The sequence below is a fragment of the Dipodomys spectabilis genome, unplaced genomic scaffold, assembly GCF_019054845.1.
Source record: "Dipodomys spectabilis isolate Male_0828 unplaced genomic scaffold, ASM1905484v1 ptg000108l, whole genome shotgun sequence".
In the NCBI taxonomy this organism is placed as follows: Eukaryota; Metazoa; Chordata; class Mammalia; order Rodentia; family Heteromyidae; genus Dipodomys; species Dipodomys spectabilis.
The window spans coordinates 9,260,991-9,283,308 of NW_024870785.1; the positions used below are offsets into that span (position 1 = coordinate 9,260,991).

Below are 22,318 nucleotides of genomic sequence, written 5' to 3' on the forward strand. Positions count from 1 at the left end.
TCAGCTGGCCCGGGTCAGCACGCGTGCGCAGAGCGCCCACTGTGAGCCAGGCATGGCGCCAGGGAGACGGCCGCGGGGATCCCCCCGGCGTAGAACTTCGGCCGTCCCTCAGCTCCGAACGCCAGGAGAAAAAAGCTTCGCAGACGTCACTCGCCGCGACGGGGTCTGGCAGGGGGCGAGGGGAACAGGAAGAGATTTCGAAGATGTCACACACTCACTCACACACAAAGCCGACCGCCGCCGGCCGCGGCCCGGCCCACCATCACCATTTGGGAACGGGGGGGGAGCAAGTCGGTCCTCCCGGAAGCCTTCACTAAGATGCCGAAGACTCCATCACGCCCTCCACTCCGGCCCCAAGCCCAGTCACGGAAGGGAACTCACCGGAGGTCACTGTCTGTCCACCTGAAGACCAACTTTGAGCGACACCCACCCCCCCAACACACACACCGGGTACTCTGACTTTAATCCGCCAGCTGTCTTCCTAGTCACAACCAAACCACGGAGCCCTAGAAGAGCAGCCGCTTCGTCCAATCACCTGCGAGAACCTCGCCTGGTGGGCGGGAGCCTTGCGTGCTCCTTTGGCGGAGAAAGCGCAAGTCTCCGCCTTCCTCAAGCTTGGTTGAGAAGTCCTCCCGCAGTTGTGAAACTAGGACGGCTGTTTGAAGCGGGCGCCAAAGGTGGCGGGAAGCTTGTCCTGGGCTCCCATTGGTGAATTTGTTAGCCAATGACGAGAGGGTTGACTCCGGGAGTGGGTGGGCTTATCGGTTACCTAGAGACGCCGGAAGCACCTGGCCTGCTTTCCTGGAGTTAGGCTGTGGACGGGCCTTGTGAGAACTTTGCTCCAGCTTCAGACTTAACTGGATCTGTTTTGTTTAGAATCAGTATTCCATTAATTCCAATTCAGATGCTACATTCTCCCGCGTGTCTCTTCGCTACATAAACCTGGATTTGCCTGGGTAATGTGAATGTAGGGCCTGTCACTGTGTCTACCTTCCAAGAAATCGGTTAAAATCCTTTAAACCCCATCCCCGTGATGTAAAATGGTTGTCCAGAGTTCTTCACGGCCTGGTCTAGTCCTCTAATGTCCCCAGCAACTCGCATAGAAACTGGCACATAAGAGCTTGATCTAGGAAAAGAGAATGACAGGCTGAGTTACCCAATGTCTCCAGGGTGCTTTGTTTTTCTCCCTGTTTCTTTCTCTGTATTACCCTACCTTGGTCTTGATCAGTCTTCTTCAACACCTCCTCTTTCATGGCACACTTAGCAGAATTGATCCTCCTTTGGCCAGTCCTGGGGCTTGAACTCAGGGCCTGGGCACTGTCCCTGAGCTTCTTTTGCTCAAGGTGAGCACTCTACCACCTGAGCCACAGCGTCACTTCTGGCTTTTTCTGTTCGTGTAGTACTGAGGAATTAAAATCAGGGCTTCATGCAGGTTAAGCAAGCACTCTACCACTAAGCCACCTTCCCAGACCTTCTAACTTAAATACACAGTGTGCATTGCCCATTCTGAGGTGGGATGTTTCTCATGTCTGTTAGAATTAGTGGTTGTATGTCTGTTTCACTCAGCTCAACAATGTAAATATCTTGACATATCTACTTTGCTTCCTGGGAATTCTGCCAGCTTGCTTCATGGTCCCTGGTAGGCACTTAAGATATTGGTATTAAACCGTGTTAGGTGAGTGAATAAATAAAAAGGTAAATGAGACGGGCACTGGTGGCTCACGCCTATAACCCTAGCTGTGATCTGAGGGTCATGGTTCAAAGCCAGCCTGGGCAGGAAAGTCCCTGAGACTTTACCTCCAATTAACTACCAGAAAACAGGAAGTGGTGCTGTGGCAAAAGTGGTAGATCATTTGCCTTGAGCTGAAGAGCTGAGGTACAGCACCCAGGCTCAGAGTTCAAGCCCAACGACCAACAACAACAACAACAAAAAGTAGTCTCATGGGCTTTCTTTCCCAAGACTGACTTTAAACTGTGATCCTCAAATCTCAGCTTCATGAGTAGCTAGAATTATAGGCATGAGCCACCAACACCTGGCAACAGCTACTTTTGAGATCCCACTGAAGTTCATTTATCACACTGAGTCTGGTGTTCAGTACTGAGACTTATGTTGGAATACTATGGCAAAATGTGACTACTTCAGCCAACAAAGCTGTGGCTCAAGTGGTAGAGGGCCAGCCTTGAGCACAAAATCCTAAGCACCCAGGCCCTGAGTTCAAGCTCAGGTAATGATGTGCCCCCCCACCCACACACACGTCAAAAAGAAAGAAGGCCCAAGAGAAAAGAGAGACTAACGTTAACTGACAATTCCCATGACTAAGCATGCATGAAGCTAGGTCCACGGAAAGTGAAGGACTCCTATAGCTAGAGATAGGCATGTAGGGGCAGACAGGAAGGAGGAGCCTGTAGAAGAGCTTGAAGGAAGGAGTAGGAAATGCATTCTAGGGAGGTTAGGTATCCTGGTACACACAAGGAATGCACTTGACATGTCCAGAAAATACTCTTGGGCAGAGGCTTTTCGAGGTGGTGAAGACAAGTGTGAAAAATAACCAAACATCTTAAATGCTGGGAAGAGATTATTTGTGGAATGTTGGGTCAATATTTGCCTTGCTTTTTTTTTTCTAAAGAGACACACCTGTGTACTTGGTGCCCCCACCCACTTCTGCCAGATGTGTTTACATTTGAAGGGGGAAATGTCATATTTTTGATGAGCTGACATCTCTTCTACTAACAAGTATTTGTATAAAAGCGGAGTTAAACCATCCTTCCTTTTCTCTGTTATCAGTGGTATCGGAACAAAGCAATTTCCTCACTAAATCTATAATGATCTATAGTGATCTATAGTGATCTATAATGCCATCTATAGTGATCTATAATGCCATCCTCAAAGTGCTATCCTTTAAAGAGCACTGAATTTAGAGTAATAAAAATCTTAAGTTTAATGGTCATCTCTTTTCTACTAGCTTTGGACCACACCAATTTATTTAACCCTCAAAAGCCTCCAAGTCCCTATCTAGCAATAGGAATGATAATAATACCTACTTCTCAGAATTATGGGGAAAATGAAATGAGGGGGAATTGTGTGAAAGAGTTTTTACAACGCAGAAACAGCCCAGTGCTGGTGGCTCATACCTGTAATCCTAACAACTCAAGAGGCTGAGGTTTGAAGATTACAGTTCAGAGCCAGCCCATGCAAGAAAGTCTGTGAGACTCTTCTCTCCAATTAACCACCAGAAAATTGGAAGTAGTGCTGTGGCTCAAAGTGGTAGAGCACTAACTAGACTTGAGAAAAATCACTCAGGGAAAGCACCTAGACCCTGAGTTCAAGCCCCACAACCAGGGGGAAAAAAAGCAGAAACACTGAAGTTTTTTTTTTCTATTGTTTATATAAAGTACATATAGCTTATTAGGCTCTGAGGGACTGAGAAAGGAAAATAGCACTGCCCCAGCCTAAATCCTATTTTTTTATATTGTACTCTACTTTCTTATCATTCACTCATTCAATCTTTTTTGAGCATATACTCTGTGCCAAGCACTGTTCCAAAGGCTTAGTTAATCATGTCTGATGGTTCCAAATGCCTGGCTTGTTCACATCCCTTCTCAGTGACCTCACCACTATTGCTGCCTCAAGAACTCCAGTACTATCCCTTCTGATAACAGATTCAGATATCTGAAATTGCTACTTGGGAGTACTGTGAAGCTGAGTATCACGGTGGCCAAACCAAAGAGAAGCAGCCTCATTTGTCTGTTTTGCAGGAAAGAGGCTATGTCCAGGTCCATGTCTATAGGGCAGAGCTTTGACTAAAGATCATGAATTTCTGCCACTGACAGTCATTGGATGGTTCCTGTATTAGTAGTTCAGCTTTTCTTGAATTCAAGGATGCCTGAATCTTCAAATTCCTCTTGAATTGAGCTGGCTTTGGTGATAGCGTAGGTGAATACTGTTGCCTCAAAATGTGTGTCTACTTGGAACTTAAGGATGTAACTTCATTTAGAAATAGGGTATTTGCATATAAAATTAGGCCCTAAGTCTGATGAGTAGTGTCCTTCGGTATTAAGAGGATTTAGAGCTGGGTACTAATGGCTCACATCAGTAATCCTACTCAGGAGGCTGAGACTTGAGTCCAGATTTGAAGCCCAACCCAGACAGAAAAATCCCTGAGACTTTTTATCTCCCAGAACCAGCAATAAGCCAGAAGTAGAGATGTGACTCAAGTGCCAGTCTTGAGCAAAAAACCCACGCAAGAGTACAAGGCCCTGAGTTCAGGCCCTAGTATCCGCATTAAAATAATAATGGTGGTGATGATAAAGACGTAGACACAAAGAATAAAATCATGTGAAGTTGGAGGCAGTGGCTGGAGGTATTCTTCCCCAAGCCAAAGAAGACTAGGGTCAAAGGCTGAGGCCACCTTACTGACCATACTCTCTGATGCTTTTTGAAGGTTGACTATCTTCAATGTCCTCAATGTCAATGTCCACCCTGACAGATTTTCTATGGGATTTTCCATCCTCCTCTGAGCCCCAGGCGACTACATCAAGGAACTCCCTTACTCTGTGTCAAATTTCTTAAGCCATCAGAGGATCCCAGCAGAAGATGAGAGATGGGGCAGGGCAAAGTCAGGTTAAAAATGCCACTAGCATGGGCTGGGAAGGTGGCTCAGTGGTAGAGTGCTTGCCTTGCATGCATGAGGCCCTAGGTTCGATTCCTCAGCATCACATAATCAGAAGTGATGCTGTGGCTCAAGTGGTAGAGTGCTAACCCTGAGCTGAAGAGCTGAGGGACACTGCCCATGCCCAGAGTTCAGGCCCCTGACTGACAAAAAAATAAAGAGGTTATGGTCCCTTCTACAAAGCTCTCTGGATTCTATAACCACTCCCTCCCCTTTTCCTCTCACTGGGCCCCAAAGCATTGCATTTTCCCTTGTGGTTTCCCTATACCTTAAATTTTCCCCTTGATTAAACTCCTCACATTTCTAATTGGAATGAGCCATCTGTTTCCTGCCAGGATCCTGAGACAAATGGTAAAATGTCCAAATCTCCCAAATCAGACATGAGTTCTCAATTGTCACAAAGCAATAATCATTTATTTTTTTAAAAAAAAATTTTTTTAAAAGCAATGAAGAAAGAAAAGTCATTTACAGGTATTTATAGGCAAATGGTTTCTACTTTGTTAATACTAGAACAACACACAGACATTTTGGGTTTGGTTTTGTCTGAACTATGCCTGTGGTGTTTCTCAGCGCAGGATTTGCTTATGTTATTACCGTACCATTACAATCAAGTACCAGTTACCGGTGTGTGCTGCTCACGCCATTAATGCAGCAATTTGTATTTGGAGCTATTTCTTACTAACAGAAATGCTCTGCTCAGCCAGACTAGACAATAGCCCTCCCCTGTCTGTCAGAACAGTGGTACGTTAAATCCACCCACATGTTTCTACTATCTAGAGCCATGCTGATTTCATTTAGAGGAAAAATAAGAACTAAGGTGTACAGGAAAACTGTACACTGCACTTTTCATGACTTCCCAATCATATACAAGGAAACCTAAGAAGTCAATGGCAGCCAGCAATAAAATCAGAAGCCTTTATAAAGTATTAGAGTTCAGTGTGCTTAGTTTCTGATTTCTTTTTTTTTTTTTTTGGGGGGGGGGGGGGTCCAGTCGTGGGGCCTGAACTCTGGGCCTGGGCGCTATCCCTTAGCTCTTCAGCTCAAGGCTAGTGCTCTACCACTTGAGCCACAGCGCCACTTCCGGCTTTTTTCTTTTTGCTTATGTGGTGCTGAGGAATCAAACCCAGGGCCTCATGCATTGCAAGGCAAGCGCTCTGCCACTGAGCCAACTTCCCAGCCCCTCCAATTATTTCTTCGTTGTTTTGTTGTTGTTGATCCTTATGGGGCCTGAACTCAGTGCCTGAGCACTGCCCCCAAGCTTCTTTTGCTCAAGGCTAGTGCTCTATCCTCTTGAGCCACAGCACTACTTCAGGCTTTTTCTGAGTAGTTTATTGGAGATGAGAGTCTCAGGAGCCAGGCACCGGTGGCTCACACCTATAATCTTAGCTACTTAGGAGGTTGGGATCTAAGGGTTGCAGTTCAAAGCCAGCCTCGGCAGAAAAAAAGTCTGCAACATTCTTTACCTCTAATAATTAAACTACTGAGAAAAAGTTGGAAGTGGCACTGTGGTTCAAGTGGTAGAACACAAGCCTTGAGCACAAAGAGGCTCAGGGACAGGGCCTAGGCCCTGAGTTCAAGCCCTAGGACTGGCAAAAAAGAAAGAAAAAGTCTCACTGACTTTCCTTCCCGGGCTGGCTTGGAAACTAAGATCCTCAGATCTCAGTCTCCTGAGTAGCTAGATTATAGGCATGAGCCACCAACAGCCACTTGCTTGAAATTATTTCATTCAATGTGTTTTCTCACTTCTGCATTTTGTCTGATCATATGTAAACAAGGTACAAGGACACACGTAGGTATGAGACCATGACTTAATGGCATTCAATGAAAAAAGAATCCTGTACTTTCAAATACAATCTGTAGGAATACATTTTGATATGAAGAGAACCAATTTGGATACTGAATAAGAAAAACACTGATTTTTTTGTTTGTCATCTTTTACATCCATGCATCATGACATCTTTCTTTTCATGAAGGGAAAAGAATGTCCTAAGATCAGAAATGACTGTTCAGCTTCTCGTGTGCTGTAAACACACAGTCTAAACAGCAAAGGCTGAGCAATAACAGGCCAAAGAATTTGGGCCCCAAACTTATAACTAGCAAATGAGACAGACCAAGAAAACAGACCAACACTTTTCAGTGGCTTTTGAAATTGACCCCACTGGGCATAGACAAGGTCTGAATTCAAGGTTGTATTTATTTCAACACTGCAGTGGGAAAAAAAAATGCTGATAAACAGAACATGTAATAAAGTCAGTAACTATCTGTTAAATTGCATCTTATAGTTTTCGCAAGAAAAAAAAAAACACCTTATTTTTGGCAAATGGTTCTTAAGTTATAGAACATGAAGACACTTTAAACTCATCTCCCCCATATGAAAATGTCCCCAGATTATCAAGTTGAAAGGCACATACCACTGCCTGAGCAGTTCGAGTTGTCTCTAGCGTGTGAAATTTTAATTGTGCTTTTAGCTTGTTATCAATGCAGTATGACCTTAAAAAGTGACGTCCGTGCATCTAGGTATAATTTCTTTTCAAATAAACGTTCTTCCTCCTCTCTGACTTGCACTTCCTGAAGGTATTTTGTTAGTTCTTTGTTTTTATAAAAGACCTAGCCCGAGATGGTCTCTGGAAGATGAACTTCACAGTTTGTGCTCTGTTTTATCTACAGACAAAGTCAGAGTCATCTTTCAGAAATGGAATTTTCTTGCGGGGGGAAAAAAAATCACTCCAATGGCACCTCAGTGTTGTCATTTCTTGGGAGGCAGAAGTCCTGGGTTATTGTCTTTTCTCACAGGTTGCTTAAGGCTTACTTCACTTCCAGAAGAGATGATTGGCAAACTGTTATCCATATGGTATCTGATGAGGTGGCCCACATTATCAAAGACATGATCCTTGGTCCTCACCTTGAAAAGGAAGTACAGATATATATGTAGGTTAAATCACAGTAGTTCTTTTGAAAAATATACACAATCAGTAGGAAAAAAAAAAACCCTAACATAGTAGATATGTGGATGGATAAAGAAATTATAAATTACTTTCCAAGGTTTTTGTTTGTTTGTTGTCTGAAACCAGGACTCAAACTTAGTACCTGATGCTTTTACTCTTTGACTGGCACTCTAACAACTAAGCCACACCATCAATCCTCTAATATTTCTTTCATAACTGTGTGTGTGTGTGTGTGTGTGTGTGTGTGTGTGTGTGTGTGTGTGTGTTTTCTTTTTTGGTACTGGGGATCGAACCCAGGATGTTTGCCACTGATCGACATCCCAGTACTCCCTATACTGCTTAATAAATAATTTTCTCATCCCTCATTACTCTGTGTGTGTGTATGTGCATGTGTGCACGCACACGCACGCATATACACTGGTACTAGGGCTTACACTCAACTGGGATTTAAACTCAAGTCCTGTGTACCTTCTCACTCAAGGCCAGCTCTCCACCACTTGAGCCATAGCTCTACTTCTGGCTTTTTGGTGGTGAATTGGTGATAAGGGTCTCAAAGACTTTCCTGCCTGGGCTGGCTTCATAACATGATCCTTGGATCTCAGCCTCCTGTTATATGGAATTATGTGCATCGTGAGAATAAGAATTACTTATACGATATTGAACGAGACTCCACCGAGAATGCCTGCGCTTGCAGGTAGCAAAGCATTCACTGAATCCATTGAGTTGGACTGAGAAGAGCAGAAGGAGTTGTCCTCTATTTGATCGCAGGCCACCTACTCTAACACCCTAACCCTAAGTTGAAGATCCATAACTCAGCCTTGCACAGTAGTGGATGTGGGGTTCGGAAGTGTCGTTGAGAGTCTCCTTTGCAAACGACATCCTGTGAAATGTGTCCTGTGCACTTGGGTGGTTACCTTGCCCTCAGGATCCACCAGGAGGAGATGTTTGGCCTGGCCTCCCTGCAGTCCACTCAGTACATACTGGCCGGGGGACGTGGCACTCTCTCGAACCAAAAAGTCCCCATCCTTTACCAAAAGGCTCTCTGCGGCCTTCCGGCTCAGCTTGCCGTGGTAGCATTCTTCATTCCACAGCTGCTGGCCGATGTGTGGCAGAGGCCGCGAGCTGCAAGGCTGGGCTGAGGCCCCGGGCTGCACAGTTTCTGGCGCCTCTGAAGTCAGAACACAAAGACACACATCACCCAGTTGCCTCCTCATTCATCCAGCCCACCATTCCCTCAGCAAATGTAACTTCGAGGTCGTCCTGGGTGCCTGGGGACTGTTGGACCAACACTAGATCTGCAACCAATGAAACGGTTGCTTTCAAAATTCCCACCAGGCTGTCAGGTCCCTTTCCGTCCAGGCAGTGCCTTTGGCTTCTGTTTCCACAACAAACTAGTTCAGGTGCAAACGTTTTTCTTTCAGATGCGAAATGGAACCGACCCAGGAGAACCAACCCGGAGAGAAGCCCTTCAGGTCCCCAGGGCTGCATGCTAAACAAAAACTTGGATGCTGTATCCAGATGGCTGAAAATGTCTCCACGTCAATTACTTTAAAACAACAGAGTTTGCCAACATCTTAACATTTATCTCTTTTTTTCTCCCTTTTAAACATTTTTTTCCCTTCAAAGGTTGCATATTTATTAGCGAATTTACTAGGAAAATAACCATAGAAACCAGACTTGGTGGGTTTTGTTGTTGTTTTTGCTTTGGGGTTGTTTATTTATTTGGTGCCAGTCCTGGGGCTTGAACTCAGGGCCTGAGTGCTTCCCTTGAGCGTTTTTTGTTCAATGCTAACACTCTTGAGCAACAGCTCTACTTCCAGCTTTTCGTGGTTAATTGGAGGTCAGAGTTTCACAGACTTTCCTGCCCAAGCTGGCTTTGAACCAAGATCCTCAGAGGATCAAGCATGAGCCATCATGGCCCAGCAAAGACTTGTTTTTGAAATGGAAACAATCTTGTGCATATAAACCAGCCTGCATCTGTATTTGCACATCCAGTCTGAGAGTTCTAAAGGTTGTGCTCTCTAGAGTGGGCCTCCACCTCCACTGAGACACAAAGGATTAAGAAAGGTCTATTTGGGGCTGGGAAGGTGGCTCAGTGGTAGAGTGCTTGCCTTGCATGCATGAGGCCCTGGGTTCGATTCCTCAGCACCACATAAGCAGAAAAGGCCAGAAGTGGTGCTGTAGCTCAAGTGGTAGAGCGCTAGCCTTGAGCTGAAGTGCTGAGGGACAGCAGCGCCCAGGCCGAGTTCAGGCCCCATGAGCCTGGATGTGGCTCTCCATACCGGCCATGCACAACTAGTTCCATCTTAGTGTCTCCTTCAAAGATACCCAAACTGATCTTACAAAGTTTGCAAAAGAAGGTAGACCCTTGTCTCCCTGGTTGGCAGTGAGGACTCTTGCCTTGGTCTAGAGAGTTTTTGGCCATCCACTGAAGCCCAGGCCTAACAACAACAACAACCCTCCTTTGAAGTCCTGTCTGGCCGCTGGGGCCATGTTGACTGCAGAGCTGCCTTTGGCAGGTGGAGGGGGCTTCCCGAGCCAGGGAAAGGCTGTTTTCAGGGACTGGGTCTCCTAAGTTTGAAGCAAACCAAACTTGACCTCAAGCCAGTCTCTGAACCCAGAAAGCTTCAAGAGTTTTCTGAAAAGCTTTTTTGTTTATGTGTCAGATGATTGCAGATCTTGGGCTTATTTGGCTTTATTTGTGTTCTCATTTATGTATTTGCCCCAGGAAGCCATTTAACAGGACAGTGGTTTCTCTTACTGTGTTTTATTCACAGTTTATGGTTGAAGAAGGAAGCTATCTTATTTTAGTGCTGTGTAAATACCTTTTTTCTTTGCTAGTCCTAGGGTTCCAACTCTGGGCTTGGGTGCTGTCTCTGAGCTCCTTTTTGCTCAAGGCTGGCATTCTACCACTTGAGCCACAGAGCCATTTCCAGCTTTTTCTATGATTATTTGGAGACAAGAGTCTCATGGGCTTTCCTGTCCGGGCTGGCTTTAAACCATGATCCTCAGATCTCAGCCTCTTGAGTAGCTAGGATTACAGTCGTGAGCCACTGGCACCCTGCCTGTGCAAATAATTTACAAGAGGTTTTGAAATGGACACCCTTATACAGAATGGATACTGTAGCCCTTGTTCTATCTTCTGATTTGGGGTCTTCTTTCAGCAAAAACATACAAAGAAAAACAAAATGCTGAAAATACATTCAGTGTTTGAAAGGATTGTTCAAAAACAAAGCTCCACTGAGATCAGGAGAATGATGGTTTGAAACCAGCCCTGGTTAAAAAAAAAAAAATTAGCGAGACCTCATTTCAATGAACAAATTGGGTTAGGCAGTATATCTATAATCCTAGATGATACGTAATAGGTTTAGGAGGATCCCTGTCTGAGGCTGACTCCAGGAAAATGGGAGACCGATACAAAAAATAACTATAAACAAAAAAGGGCTGGGGGAATTGCTCAAGTGCTAGAGCATGCCTGAAAACCCGAGTTTAATCCCCAATACCAACTGGACACCCAAAAAGATTTCCACAAAGTCTGATCTGTTATTAACTATGTTGAAGAATTGAGGCAGAGAAAGAATATTTTTAATTCCCTAAAAAAAAATGAAGCCAAGGGCCGGGCACCGGTAGCTCATGCCTGTCATCCTAGCTACTCAGGAGGCTGAGATCTGAGGATCACAGTTCAAAGCCAGTCTGGACAGAAAAAAAAATCCCCATGAGACTCTTATCTCCAATTCACCACTCAAAACCCAGAAGTAGAGCTGTGGCTCTAAGTGGTAGAGCACTAACCTTGAGCAAAAAGAGCTCAGGGACAGTGCCCAAGACCCGAGTTCAATCCCCATGACCGACAAAAAAAAAAAATCTTCTTTATAATGAGAAATGAGAACTAAATAGAGTTTTCTCCAAAAGATATGCGCAGGTCCTAGTTGCAGGCATTTATGAACAGGGAGCTAACATGGTGACCAGGGTCTTCACACATATAATTAAATTAAGGGTCTTGTGATGATCTTATCTCATGACAACCTCCTCTAAGACAAAGAGGAGCTGTGAGACACAGAGCTCCTAAGGACAATGGTATGAAGATGGATGCAAAGACCAGGGAAGCAATGTCAAGCCAAGAAACATCATGGAGAGGAGACTGCCACCAGACACAAGGACAGCACTATGGGACACAGGCTCTCTCCCTGGAAGGAGGATTCCTAGCCTCCACAGCCAGGAGAGAGTAGCTTTCTATTGTCTTTCTAACACCCATTCTGGTCATTGGTTACCAGCCCAGATAACAGCAAGCAGGTACTCACGTCCCCCGCGCCAGGGGCTGCCCAGTGGCTGCGATGAGCTTTGGCTTCGAGGAGAGCCAAGGGCACTGGGAAGAGTCCGTGTATTAATGTAGCAGGGGTCATCAAAGAGATCCACTCGACACGCGTGCTTCATGAAGGAGGCATCTGGCTGGGGCTGCGGCCCTTGCTTGTGGGCATTACCTGTACAGAGAAGCAGCGCTCAGTGCAGGCTAACATGGGCTTTGTGAACGGTAAATCATATTGGATTTGACAGCTGACAGGAAGCTGGAAGCCACGCCCACCCTAGACCACGACCAAATACTGACTTTTAGGTTGGACAAGCACCAGTCCTTAAGGAAAAACAAACAACAAACTACTGCTCTCTTTGTCCCATCACTCCACTGACTCATCACTTCAAACATAGACAGGAGACAAGCAGAAATACTCAAAATGACCAAGGAAAAGAGTCACTTATTCTAGCACTGACCTGCAGCTCAGAGCAACCTGGGAATGAGTCACATACATAGGACATTGAACTTGAAACACTATTGTCAAAAATTTCCTTTTTTTTTTTTTTTTTTTGTCAGTCATGGGTCTTGAACTCTGGGCCTGGGCGCTGTCCCTGCGCTCTTTAGCTCAAGGCTAGTGCTCTACCACTTGAGCCACAGGGCTACTTCTGGTTTTCTAGTGATTTATTGGAGATAAGAGTCTTCACAGAGGGCTGGGAAGTTGGCTCAGTGTTAGAGCGCTTGCCTTGCATGCTCGAAGCCCTGGGTTCGATTCCTCAGCACCACATAAGCAAAAAGAAAAAAGCCGGAAGTGGTGCTGTGGCTCAAGTGGTAGAGTGCTAGCCTTGAGCTGAAAAGCTGAGGGACAGTGTCCAGGCCCAGAGTTCAGGCCCCACGACCGGACCCAAAAAAAAAAAGAGTCTTCACAGAGTTTCCTGCTCAGGCAGGCTTTGAACCGTGTTCCTCAGATCTCAGCCTCCTGAGTAGCTAGGATTACAGGCGTGAGCCACCTGTGCCCAGCAAAAATTCCTTAAATTTTTGGGGGGGGGTACCAGTCAGTACTGGGGTTTGAACTCAGGGTGTTTGATACTCTCCTTTAGCTTTTCGTCCCCAAGTGTTGGTGTTCTGCCACTTGGGAGCTTTATTTTGCTCGTTAATTGGAGGTAAGAAACTCATGAAGGCTGGGAAGGTGGCTCAGTGGTAGAGTGCTTGCCTTGCATGCATGAGGCCCTGGGTTCAATTCCTCAGCACCACATAAGCAAAAAGAAAAAAGCGGGAAGTGGCGCTGTGGCTCAAGTGGTAGAGTGCTCACCTTGAGCTGAAGAGCTGAGGGACAGCACCCAGAGTTCAAGGCCCATGACTGGCAAAAAAAAAAAAAACAAAAAAAAAGGAAAGAAACTCATGGACTTTCCTGCCTGGGCTGGCTTTGAACTGTGACCCTCAAATTCTAGCCTTCAGAGTAGCTAGGATTACAGACATAAGCCGCCAGCCAGCACCTAGGTTGGTTGTCACTTTATTAAAGAAAACTGGGGCTGGGAAGTTGGCTCAGTGGTAAAGCGCTTGCCTTGCATGCCTGAGGCCCTGGGTTCGATTCCTCAGCACCACATAAGCAAAAAGAAAAAAGCCGGAAGTGGTGCTGTGGCTCAAGTGGTAGAGCGCTAGCCTTGAGCTGAAGAGCTGAGGGACAGCGCCCAGGCCCAGAGTTCAGGCCCCTCGACCGGACCCAAAAAAAAAAAAAAAAAAAAAAAAAAAAAGAAAACTTCTCTGTCTCCCAACCCCCAAATTAAGTTAGATTTCCATACCGTTTTTTGTTTGTTTGTTTTTTTGGGTCCGGTCGTGGGCCCTGAACTCTGGGCCTGGGCGCTGTCCCTCAGCTCTTCAGCTCAAGGCTAGTGCTCTACCACTTGAGCCACAGCGCCACTTCTGGCTTTTTTCTTTTTGCTTATGTGGTGCTGAGGAATGGAACCCAGGGCCTCAGGCATGCAAGGCAAGCGCTCTACCACTGAGCCACCTTCCCAGCCCTCCATACTGTTTGTTTTCAGGCTGTCTTGGACATTGGAGATCATTTGTTGGCACGTGTGGAAGGTGTGTCTTCCCAGCACCAAACTCCATGAATCCCAGCACCCAGTACAGTGCTTACACCATAGGAGGTTCTCAACATCCAGACCCAAGTTCAAAACCCAGTATTGGCTTGGATGCGCGCACACACACACACACATAATAATGGACAAAAGAAGGGTGTAGAGTTGGCAGAAGGGACAGAAATGGCAGATGGAAAGGAGCGCTCTACCCACCTGCCACCCTGCCTTGCTCCAGACAGTTCTCATATACGCTGTGGCACTTGGACTTGCCAGGCTGTATGAACAACAGAGCGTAAGACATTTACAAACAACCCACATTCAAACTCTTCTTTATTTTTAATCAGTGGTGGGGCTTGAAAGCTCAGGGCCTGTCCCTGAGCTCTTTCCCTCAAGGCTAGAGCTCTACCACTTGAGCCACAGTGCCGCTTCCAGTTTTCTGGTGGTTTATTGGAGATAAGAGTCTCACAGACTTTTCTGTCCGGACTGAGATCCTCAGATCTCAGACTCCTGAGTGGCTAGGATTTTACAGGCGTGAGCCACCGGTGCCTGCCACTAATCACGCTCTCAGGAGATTGTAACACACAATTTCATTCTCTAGCAGATCTGAAACTGAGATTATAGATGGAGAGACCACACCCCTTTTAGTTTGCCTTTGGTCCTGCAGAGGTAGATACAAAGACCACCAATGTCCTGTATGGGGGGAGCTTGCCTCTGCTCCAGCATTCATATTCCAGGGCACACAATCAAGCCTCCATGAGAAAGTAATTTTGAGGATATCTGTATGAATGCTGGCCAGGTAGCCAGCTAACTTTGAGGTTGGCAGACTGGATTCATGGACAAAAATAAAGGGGGAGAGGGGCACAGAGGAGGGGCGGGATCATCATCTGCTGAGATGATGGACAGGAGGTTGAGAATGAAAATGATCCAGGCTCCCACCATCATTTCCTCCCTGGCTGTGCATTTGATGAAGACAGCACTTTTCTCTGCAGTCCCACATTTGGAAACCCTCAAGCTACAAGTGCTCTCGTGATAAAGACAGAGTCACATTTTTGGTTCTAGTTGCAATTAAAAAAAAAAATCACTTACTAAATAGCACAACTTCTCACACGGGATGGGGCAGTAAGCCATTTGTTCCGCAGGTTGAACTTTAATCCTCACATCTGAGAGGCCGCCAGCAGGTGGCAGCTTTCCTGGGATTTCATTGTAGTATTCGTGATCGCCTCTCTCCTCGGCCTGGCTGTCGATACGCGCCTCTTCACTGGAAGGGGGGGTGGGGGGAAGAATCCCAAGAGGTTGGGTGGGAATTCAAATGTTGCATTCAAAAACTCTGCACTGCCGTTCTAAGTTGATCGTGGGGCCTGAGTGATGCCAAACATCTGGGTGGAAATGTCTACAGGGCTGTGTTGTTCAGATGGCTACAGACAATGGAAGAGGAGGGAGCCAACCAAAAGCGCGCCAAGGGTGATGTGTCTGTATCTCCTGCAGTGACCAACAAGAGCAACAAATAACGAGCTCTCTACATAGGAGACATTTTTGACTGAGGATCATAAAAAAATGCAAAAGTCTTTCTTGCATATCCAACACGGTTCAATTGTTCCGCTGTGGAAACATGAGAAAATTTAGATACTGTTCTTAGGGTAGAGGGCCTACTGTGTTATTAGACTACAATGACTAATGTGTGTGTGTGTGTGTGTGTGTGTGTGTGTGAGAGAGAGAGAGAGAGAGAGAGAGAGAGAGAAGGAGGGAGGGAGGTAGAGCGGGAGGGAGGGACGGAGAGGGGGAGATAACACTGCTTGCACAAATCTGGCATCTATGGGATTCATAAAGAAATATTAGAACCATGTGTGTCAAGTGGGTAGATTTTTTTTTTTTTTTTTTTTTTTGGGTCCAGTCGTGGGCCCTGAACTCTGGGCCTGGGTGCTGTCCCTCAGCTCTTCAGCTCAAGGCTAGCACTCTACCACTTGAGCCACAGCGCCACTTCTGGCTTTTTTCTTATGTGGTGCTAAGGAATCGAACCCAGGGCCTACGAGCATGCAAGACAATTGCTCTACCACTGAGCCACCTTCCCAGCCCAAGTGGGTAGATTTATATAAACGTGCAATTGTTTTTTTTAAAAAAATGAAACAGGATTTAAAAAAAAAAAGAAACAAAAGTACTTTTCTTCCCAATTGGAATTAGTAAATGCCTTGTCTAAAAGCAATAATCAAGTCATTTTATTTATTTGTCTGTATGTATTTTATTGTTTTGTGCCAGGACTGGAGCTTGAACTCGTGGCTTAGGGACTTTCCCTTAGCTATTTTTTTTTTTTTTTTGTCAGACTTGGGCCTTGAACTGTGGGCTTGGGCTCTGTCCCTTAGTTCCTTTTTGCTCAAAGCTAGCCCTCTATCACTTGAGCCACAGCGTCACTTCTTTTTTTGTGGTTAATTGGAGGTAAGAGTCTCACAGACTTCCCTGCCTGCATTGGCTTCCAACCGTGATCCTCAGCTCTCAGCCCCCTGAGTAGCTAGGGTTACAGATGTGTGAGCCACTGGCACCCCGCCATCCCTGAGCTTTTTTTTTTTTTTTGCTCAAGGCTGGTGCTCTAAGTCCAGCTTTTTGGTGGTAAGCTGGAGATAAGACTCACATAGACTTTCCTACCTGGGCTGGCCTCCAACTGGGATCCTCAGATCTCAGCCTCTTGAGTAGCTGGGATTACAAGTGTGAGCTGCTGGCATAGGGCAGTGAAGTCTTTTTAGAGGGAGCTGATTCTACTTATAAGATACATGGTTTTCTTGGGTTCATTTCACATACACAAAATGGCACTGATTCAGTACCATACTTTCCATAATTATTCTTTTTCTCTTTCTTTTTCTCCTTCCTTCCCTTCTTTTTTTTTTTTTCTTTCTAGTCATGGGGCTTGAACTCTGGGCCTGGGTGCTATCCCTCAGCTCTTCAGCTCAAGGCTAGCGCTCTACCACTTCGGCCACAGCACCACTTTCAGCTTTTTCTGTTTATGTGGTGCTGAGGAATGGAACCCAGGGCCTCATGCATGCAAGGTGAACACTCTACCACTGAGCCACCTTCCTAGCCCTGGTGTGTGTGTGTGTGTGTGTGTGTGTGTGTGTGTGTGTGTGTGTGTGTGTGTGTGTGTGTGTGTGTGTGTGTGTGTGTGTGTTGGTCATGAAGCTTGAACTAAAAGCCTGTGTGCTATCCCTGGGCTCTGTTTGCTCAAGGCTAGCACTCTAACATTTTGAGCCACAGTGCTACTTCCCTTTTCCAGGTTGGAGATAAGAATCTGATGGACTTTCCTGCCCGGGCTGGATTTGACCTGTGATCCTCAGATCTCAGCCTCCTGAGCAGCTAGGATTACAGGCGTGAGCCACCAGCGCCCAGCTAATAACCCCCTTTTCTTTGTTACCAAAGATCACCTCATAAAAGGAGATCTCCAAACCCACTGTTTGCTGATATACAAAATATCAACACAAAAATTTAGGGAAAATACATTCCTTGTAAAAGGAGAAGCATTTACAGTGTGAGCTAGTGACCTCCTTACTCTCTACCCCGAGGGGAGTCCGAGGGGCTAAGAGGGGTGAGCTTCCCTGGTGAACTTTCCGGGTCTTGGAGAGAATAACCAGATCCCTGGCCGTGGAGTTCCTACCTGGCTACACAGGAGCTGGACCGGAAACCAGCAGACACACTGGCATTTGCTCACATTCGCTTCTTACTGTTTTGCTCCTGGCTCTTGGTTTTGCTTTCGTTTTCTTTTTACCAATATGCAAGAGATCTGGGGTAAAAAGCAAAGCTGGGAAATGTCTTGGTGCCTACCATATTCCAACTGCTTAGCCCATAGCTGTATGTAACAGGAGAGGAATGGGCCCCAGGCCTTCTCCCTTCGGGTGTCTTCTTCAGTCTTTGTTATAAAACAAGAAGAAAGCTGGGCGCCAGTGGCTCACACCAGCCACCGTGGAAGTGGTGCTGTGGCTCAAGTGGTAGAGCACTGACCGTGAGCTGAAGAGCTCAGGGACAGCACCCAGGCCCAGAGTTCAAGCACCACGATGTGAGAGAGAGAGAGAGAGAGAGAGAAGTCATATAATTATAGAACTCACAACTGACCTTTCACAAGAAGTATTCAGAGAAGGATTTTTCAAGTACTGTTTAAACCGGAGCTCAAAGGCCTGTCCTATAGTACTTATGACATCTTGCGCCATTCCACTGCGACACTCCAATATGTGACATGCTGTGAGGAGACATATAAAAATTAATACTGTAGGGGCTGGGAAGGTGGCTCAGTGGTAGAGCGCTTGCCTTGTATGCATGCGGCTGTGGGTTCAATTCCTTAGCACCACATAAGCAGAAAAAAGCTGGAAGTGGCACTGTGGCTCAAGTGGTAGAGCGCTAGCCTTGAGCTGAAGAGCTGAGGGATAGCACCTAGGCCCAGAGTTCAGGCCCATGACCGACCCCGCCCCCCCCCCCAATTAATACTGTAGTACATTTTCAGTAAAAGAAGGTGATATAAATTAATAATATCTCTAGAACAGGAATTGGCATGTGGATAAAAAGAAACAAGTTTATAAGATCTCTTCAAAGCTGGGCATTGGTGGCTCACGCCTGTAATCTTAGCTACACAGGAGGCGGAGATCTGAGGATCGTGGTTCAGAGCCAGCCCAGGCAGGAAAGTCTGCGAGTTACTTATCTCCAAGTAACTACTAGAAAACCAGAAATGGCACTGTGACTCAAAGTAGCAGAATACTAGCTTTGAGTGAAAAATCTCAGAGAGCACTCAGTCACTAAATTCAAACCACACAATTGATAAAAAAACAAAGAAAAAAAGAAAAAGGTACCTAACTCTCTATGGAAGAAATAACACTGGACAACAGGCCAACCTTTCTGGGTATAGCTACATCTCTACACTGTCAGGAAATGTTTCCATTCTAACAGTTCTATTCTCACACACAAGCAAGAAATGGTCTTTGTTTTTTTTTTTTAGGTGGGTCACAGCCTGAACTCATATACACACATGTGACTTCCCAGTATCTTAAAACTCTGGCCAAGAATTGCCCAATTTTCAGCTACGGGAAAAGAGAAAAACACAAATATGTAAAAAAAAAAAAAAAAAAGCTCCATGCCTTCCTGGAATTCACACTGAACTTATTGCTTATGGCTGGTACTCTACCACTTGAGCCACACCTCCAGCGTGGTATTTTTCTGGATAAAAGAAGAGAAAGAGAGTCCTGTAGACTTTTGGGCCCAGTGTAGCTTCAAACCTTGGTCCTTTGGAATTCAAGCTCCTGAATAAGCTAGTAGTAAGGCATGAGCCACCGGTGCCGGGCTAAAAACTTCTGGTGATGTTCTAACTTTTTCCAAGAAGGTTAAGCCTTTCTCTCCGTGTTTGGAACCAGATGCAGATCTGGATTCTTTTCATTCCTCCCTTGAATGAAGCCAGATGGAAACACAGCTCTACCCCCTGCGTATCAGGTACCGTAGTAAAATATAAAAGAATTCTATCTTTTTCATTTCCAATAGGTTTCCTAACCACATCGAAAGGATGAGAGCTACTCTTAGAAGATAGCAGGCCCTTCTTCATGGATTGTGTTTGTTTAGAACTAGGCAAAATCTAGAAAACTAGAAATTCACACAAGTTTCATTTCTCAAGTTTCCCACCAGATGGTGCTATGGGACCAAAAGAAGTCAGCCTGAATTACCCATAGGGACAATGGTGCATACACTTTGCAATCATAAACATAAATATGAATCAGTCTGTTCGTTTAAATTAGCTTTATGGTGTTTTCCTATATCCTAGCAGTCCAAGTAAACTAGGCCCTCTTTAGACATTCTTTCAGAGAAAACACTAAAACCTTCCTGGACTGTGATAGATTTGGAGTAAGAGGTAAAGAGAATATAGGTTCCTTCATTTATTGCAACTACAGGAGAAGGCTGTATTCATCACCAAGTAAACGCAAACCCTTCTCCCTGGAACTTGCCTTTTGCATAGAAAAGGCCTTTTATGAAATAAAAAAAAAATTCACTGATGAGTTCTTGCCAAGAAAGGCAAACGTGACAAGCATCTCGATCCAAACGCACTCGTGCAAAAAGTAAATGCACTCGTGCAAAATGTACATGGGAAACATGGGAACGTTCCAGAAGACTAACCAAAAGCCCAGTCCCCTCTTGCTTCTTGCTCCCCTACCATCTGGCTCCTGTCTTTACTAGCCCACCAAAACGTGTGCCTTCCATAGCACCCCGTGGCCTGATCATTGTACTGGAGCCCATTTTCCTGGTCTTCATTCCCCTCGAGTACTTTTCAGTGTGTGACCATCCCTGACATCTCCAGGAGAAAGTGGCTCTTCGCCTTTCTTGGGTGATTCTGACCTCCTGGTGCCCTCCCTTCTACTGCTGGGCCATGTCTCCTTTGATTACTTGTGCTCCTGAAACTCTTAGCTCTGTTCTCTCTGGATTCTTCGGGCTGAGAAGATGTGGATTTCCAAACTTTCCCCTACAGGTATTGGTTCTTGATTTCTCTCTCCCTCTCTCCCCTCCTCTCCCCCTCTACTTGTCCTCTTCCTCGCCCATCTTCTTCTCCCTGTGTCCCATCCCTCAAGATCTAGTCCTTAGAAGAACTTGTCTACCACTTTCTCCTGGGTGAATTAAGTTCCCTGTGGTAATTTTATAACTTTATTCTCTCCTTTTTCTTCTATTCTTATTGAAAGATTTCAAACTCCTTTTTTTCTTTCTTTCGTCAGTCATGGGGCTTGAACTTGGTGTAGGCACTGTCCCTCAGCTCTTCAGCTCAAGGTGAGCAGTCTATCACTTGACCCACAGTGCCACTTCCAGTTTTCTGGTGGTTTATTGGAGTCTCACAGACTTTCCTGCCCCGACTGGCTTTGAACCATGATCCTCAGATCTCAGCCTCCTGAGTAGCTAGGATTATAGGTGTGAGCCACCAGTGCCCAGCTCATTTATTTTCTTAAATGAAATATTCTTTGTAGGAATTCTAAATTTAAAAAAAAAAAACACTAGGAAGAGATTTTTAAAATGATACAAAAATCTTACTGAGGACAACCATTGGAAACAATTTGTTGTGTATTTCTCCTATATTTATTCTATGAGTGTCTACGCTTGTACCTTGAGTCATACTACACACATTTGCATCCTATATTTTCCCCATGTCATCACTTATTAATCTAAAATAGTCTAAATTGCTGCATAGAAAAACATGCTATGGGAAGTGGCGCTGTAGCTCAAGTGGTAGAGCGCTCACCTTCAGTTGAAGAGCTGAGGGACAAATCCGAGGCCCAGAGTTCAAGCCCCATGACTGACAAAAAAAAAAAAAACAAAACAAAACAAAAAAAAACTATATACAGCACTCAGAAAAACATGCTATGGCTTACTTGATTTTCTATTTATTTATTTATTGTTCCAGTCCTGGGGCTTGATCTCAGGGCCCTGATGCTGACTCTGTGCTTTTTTGCTCAAGGCTAGCGCTCTATCACTTGAGCCACAGCTCCATTTCTGCTGCTGGTTCATTGAGATAAGAGTTTCACAGACTTTCCTGCCCAGGCTGGCTATGAACTGCAATACTCCTGAGTAGCTAGCACCTGGCTAAATCTACATACTTATCAATAGTATCCAATAGTATCTTCTAATCTAAACCACATTTTACAATTTTCAATGTTAGAAATGTAGTATCTAATGATACGTTTCTGCATCTCTCATTGCTAGTGAGGCTAAATTTTTTTTCCAAATGTTTCTTAGTGGCTTGTAATATTCTTCTATAAAGTTCTGTTCAGGATGTAGAACTGATTCATCTATTTATTGATTGGTGACCTTATGAGGACCTCTTTCCTTTTTCCTTTCTTCCTCCCCACTCCCTTTTTTTTTTTTTTTTTTTTGTCGTTCATGGGGTTTGAACTCAGGGCCTGGGCGCTGTCTCTGAGATCTCTTTTTTTTTTTTTTTGTTTCCGGTCATGGGGCCTGAACTCTGGGCCTGGGTACTGTCCCTCAGCTCTTCAGCTCAAGGCTAGCGCTCTACCACTTGAGCCACAGCGCCACTTCCGGCTTTTTTTCTTTTTGCTTATGTGGTGCTGGAGAATCGAACCCAGGGCCTCAGGCCTGCAAGGCAAGCGCTCTACCACTGAGCCACCTTCCCAGCCCTCTGAGATCTTTTTGCTGCGAGCTAGCACTCTACCACTTTGAGCCACAGCTCCACTTCCTTGCTCATTACTATTTAAAGTTGGTATCTAATAGCTTTAAGAGAATCTAGGAGTTGTTTCCATACCTCTTTGATTAACTGGATCTTTAGCTACGTAGGCAACATAGTCTGTAGTATCCTATAAGAAAAGGAAAAACAACTGTATTTCA

General features: G+C 45.3%; 1 protein-coding gene across 1 annotated transcript in view; it reads right to left on the minus strand.

Annotated features, from left to right (window-relative positions):
• Nucleotides 1–6,723: 6,723 nt before the first annotated feature.
• Nucleotides 6,724–22,318, minus strand: part of Shc4 (SHC adaptor protein 4) — a 66,864-nt gene continuing 51,269 nt past the window's right edge. Inside the window, 7 exon segments of the mRNA XM_042687637.1 lie at nt 6,724–7,572; nt 8,530–8,783; nt 11,914–12,093; nt 14,195–14,255; nt 15,068–15,239; nt 18,074–18,197; nt 22,236–22,287. Coding sequence (XP_042543571.1) covers nt 7,417–7,572; nt 8,530–8,783; nt 11,914–12,093; nt 14,195–14,255; nt 15,068–15,239; nt 18,074–18,197; nt 22,236–22,287 — 999 coding nt within the window. The 3' untranslated portion in view covers nt 6,724–7,416.